The 3,881-nt window shown below is 34.7% G+C and overlaps 1 protein-coding gene across 1 annotated transcript; it reads left to right on the top strand.

Annotated features, from left to right (window-relative positions):
* Positions 1-411: 411 nt before the first annotated feature.
* On the top strand, positions 412-1,242 carry med9 (mediator complex subunit 9). Its single transcript, XM_051124101.1, has 2 exons — positions 412-548; positions 753-1,242. Exons 1-2 carry the CDS (start codon positions 472-474, stop codon positions 970-972), a joined length of 297 nt encoding a protein of 98 aa, XP_050980058.1. The 5' UTR covers positions 412-471; the 3' UTR covers positions 973-1,242.
* The last annotated feature ends 2,639 nt before the right edge of the window (positions 1,243-3,881 follow it).

The following is a 3,881-nucleotide window of genomic DNA, read 5'->3' as shown; positions in this document are numbered from 1 at the left end:
GAGTCAGACCAGTCTGAAGGTCTGGGCCGAGTTTGGTGGTTGTAGCTTGAAAGCTCTAGGAGGAGACAGATACCGAAATTTGGCTCAGAAGAAGAAGAATAATAATATTCTTAAATAGTAGATCAGTAAGTTGGCTTTCTCAAGCCAACTTAATAATATAATGATAGCTGGGCAAATTGATAGATGTGTAATTTTCTCAAACAAATAAAAACAGAGACAAATTATTTTATTGTTTTAATTAATTTTATTTAATTGTAATTTTTTTGTATTATTTTGTTTATTATATGCTGCTTGGATGTATTGTTAAATTTGTTTAACAATGGAAAAATAACAATGCCTGTTTGTTATTTGAAGGTTTAATAATAAAAAAAAATAATAATAAAATAAAAATACATAAATAAAAACAGACATCATGACGTTGTTTACGCAACGCTGACGCGCGTTGATGACGTAAACCCCCTTTCTGAAAACATGGCGTCTACTGTGTCGGTGGTGGAGGAGGTTGAAGATTATTCCTTTTTGCCTATTATTCACGACATCATAAAATGGTATGAAATAAACATTCTTCTGTTTTAAGTTTCAGGGCACAGAATGCGCATATTGCAATGCTGGTTTTATGAAAATTGAGGAATATATCGCTATGTTCTGACTCTTGCTAGTACGCGCTAGCGTCAGGTCTCTGTAAACAACAGCGGCTTATGTGTTCATTGTCGCTCAATTTGACCGTTCTGTCTGCGTTCACCTGTCAACAGCATGGACAAAGACAGTCCAGACGTCCATCAGGAACTGAACAAGCTGAAGACGAAGATCCAGGAGGCTCGGGAGCAGATTTCAGCCATGCCGGGGATCGACATGAGTCCCGCGCTGCAGGAGAGCAAACTGCGCACTCTCAGAGAGCAGGTCCGGACCAAGAACCAGCTTCTGCAGAAATACAAGAGCCTGTGTATGTTTGACATCCCCAAACCCTCCTGAGAAGAAACGAACCATGAATACAAACACGGACAGCTGTTTACACGAGTGCCTATCCATGCTCATGTGTGTAACTAAGTGAGCCACCGGTAGAGGCGACACCGATTCACTGATGCCACACTTTTGTAATATTGCTATATTTTTATTATTTGTATATATATTTTCGGTTTTACTTTGAGCGGAGAATTTGAAATATAATGTTGGTGTTAGTGAATAGATACTGTATACTTTACCTTTGTCATAATTTTTGCATTAAATCACTCCTTTAGTAGAGTTCTTTAGTATTTTTACTTGCATTTAAAAATGAACCATATGTATGTGTTTATGTGACTTGAGACAATATTAACTCAGAACTAGCTTTATTCGCCAAGTGTGCGCAAACACACAAGGAATTTGTTGTGGTTTTTTAAGGTGCTCCTGGTACATACATACATACATTTAAATAAAATAAAAACTTAAAAATGAATAATGTATGAATCTGGAACAGATGATTTATGTACAGATTTGTGCATTATTTTCTCTATATACAACTGTATAAATAAGAGATGTGCATGAGTATTTACATAATACTACAGAAAGAGACAATAATTAGAAATGGAGAAAGAAGTACAGAAATGAATTGTAGAACCCAGGTAATGATTCATGTTTATCTGTTTAAGATGGAGATGGCATTTGGGAAAAAGCTGTTTTTATGTCTAGATGTTTTAGTGCTCAGGGATCTGTAGCGTCTGCCTGAGGGGAGAAGGGTCTTGGATGATGTTTCCTGCCCGTTTCTTCACTCTGGAGATGTATAAGTCCTGAAGGTTGGGCAGGTGCACACCAATGATTCTTTCTGCTGTCCTAACAGTCCGTTAAGGTCTTACTTAAGCCATAATAACTTAGTGAAGTCAACAAAAGCGCTATTTAGAAGGTATTTTCAGCTTATTAAAACATATCTGGAATATTTAAACTCATGATGAGTTTTAGCTGCAAGTTTAGACAATTTTTTATATGCATACATAAGTATGAATACAGAAGACAATAGTTTAAGGATCCTACAAGGGATTTTTTCAGGCTTTCAGATAGATTAAACCATATATTTAATGATCTCAGAGACAATACTGTGGCCTCATTCCAAACCATAAACTATTACTCAAATACAAGCCATGTTTTCTTGGCATCAGGTGTGTCCACAACATACAAATGACTCATGTTTGAGCTTCCTTGAAAATAGTTCCACATTATCCTATCTATTTTAAGCAGGAATGTCTATACACAAAATGAGCTTTAGCTGCAAGCTTAGATGAAATCATGTTTTTGTTTTTAATGTGTTCAGAGACAATGTTGGTTCCTCATTCCTCAAGATATAATTGATAAATGACAAGCGGTTTTTGGTTGCCAACAAATGATAATAGTTCAGATTATTCTGCGGTTTTCAAACATGCGTTTGAAAGATTTATACTTAAAATGAGCTTTGGTTGCAAGCTTGGATGAAACCATGTTTTTAATGTGCTCAGAGACAATACTTGTTCCTCATTTTGAAGCTATAATCGATAAATGACAAGCCGTTTTTGCTTGCCATAAAGTGTTTTCACAAAAAAAGACAATAGATTTTAAGAATCCTAAAAGGTATTTTCAGATTATTCTGCAGTTTTAAGGGATATATCCGTAATATTTACACTCAACGGGTTGTATCTGCAAGCTTTCAGTTAATAGATAAATTACCAGCTGTGTGGCATCAGGTGTGTCCACAACATACAAATGACTCATGTTTGAGCTTCCTAGAAGATAGTTTCACATTATCCTGCAGTTAAGCAGGAATATTTATACTCAAAATGAGCTTTACCTGCAAGCTTAGATGAAACCATGTTTTTATTGTGTCAGAAACAATATGGTTTCTCATTCCAAGCTATAATTGATTTTTGCTTGCCGTTAAGTGTGTCCACAACAAAAGAGAATGGAGTTTAAGAATCCAGGAAGGTATTTTCTAGTTAACCAGTTATTCAACAGTTTTCAAGCCTATATCTGACATATTTATAGTCAAAATGAGATGAAGTTTGGATGAAACCTTGTTTTTAATGTGTTCGGAGACAGTGTTGATTTCTCATTCCAAGCTTTCCAGTTTTTGCTTGCCGTTAAGTGTGTCCAAAACAAAAGAAATGTGTTTTCAGAATATTCTGCAGTTTTAATGGATATATGTGACCTTGGACCACCAGTCATAAGGGGCATTTTTTATTTTTTTAACTGAGATTGAAGATTGAAGATTGAATAAATAAGATTTCCATTGATATATGGTTTGTTAGGATAGGACAATATTTGACTGAGATACAACTATTTGAAAATCTGGAATCTGAGGGTGCAAAAAAGTCTACATATTGAGAAAATCTCCTTGAAAAGTTGTTCAAATGAAGTTCTTGGCAATGCATATTACTAATCAAAAATTAAGTTTTAATATATTTATGTTAGGAAGTTTACAAAATATCTTCATGGAACATGATCTTTACTTAATATCCGAATGGATTTTGGCATAAAAGAAAAAAATAATAATTTCGACCCATAAAGTGCATTGTTGGCTATTGCTGCAAATAAACTTGTGCTACCTAAGACTAGTTTTGTGGTCCAGGGTCACATGTTTGAAATATTTTTACCATTGTACCCAGATAGATAAATTACCAGGTGTGTGTTATTACAATCAAGTGTGTACAATGGCAATTTTTTTCAGATTATTGTATAGTTTTAAAGGTAATATCTGGAACCTTTACACTTCAGATAATATGAAAATATATATATATATTTTTTTTGCCCTGCTCACACTGCATTCCAAGCAGCCTGCAGTTTTAAAGCATATCTATTGGCTAGATTTAGCTGCAAGTTTGCAGTCCCATGTGTCAGAACATAAAGAAATGCCTTCTAATTAAAGGAGGAAACGTGCA

Source organism: Labeo rohita, chromosome 12, assembly GCF_022985175.1.
Source record: "Labeo rohita strain BAU-BD-2019 chromosome 12, IGBB_LRoh.1.0, whole genome shotgun sequence".
NCBI lineage: Eukaryota > Metazoa > Chordata > Actinopteri > Cypriniformes > Cyprinidae > Labeo > Labeo rohita.
Note: the sequence above shows the minus strand (reverse complement) of the source record. Positions and strands in the feature narration are given on the sequence as shown.

Bases quoted from the DNA above. Each gene is read 5' to 3' on its own strand.
- med9 (XM_051124101.1), top strand. From the start codon at position 472: ATGGCGTCTACTGTGTCGGTGGTGGAGGAGGTTGAAGATTATTCCTTT. The intron at 549-752 runs GTATGAAATAAA...ACCTGTCAACAG, and splicing joins ATTCACGACATCATAAAATG to CATGGACAAAGACAGTCCAG.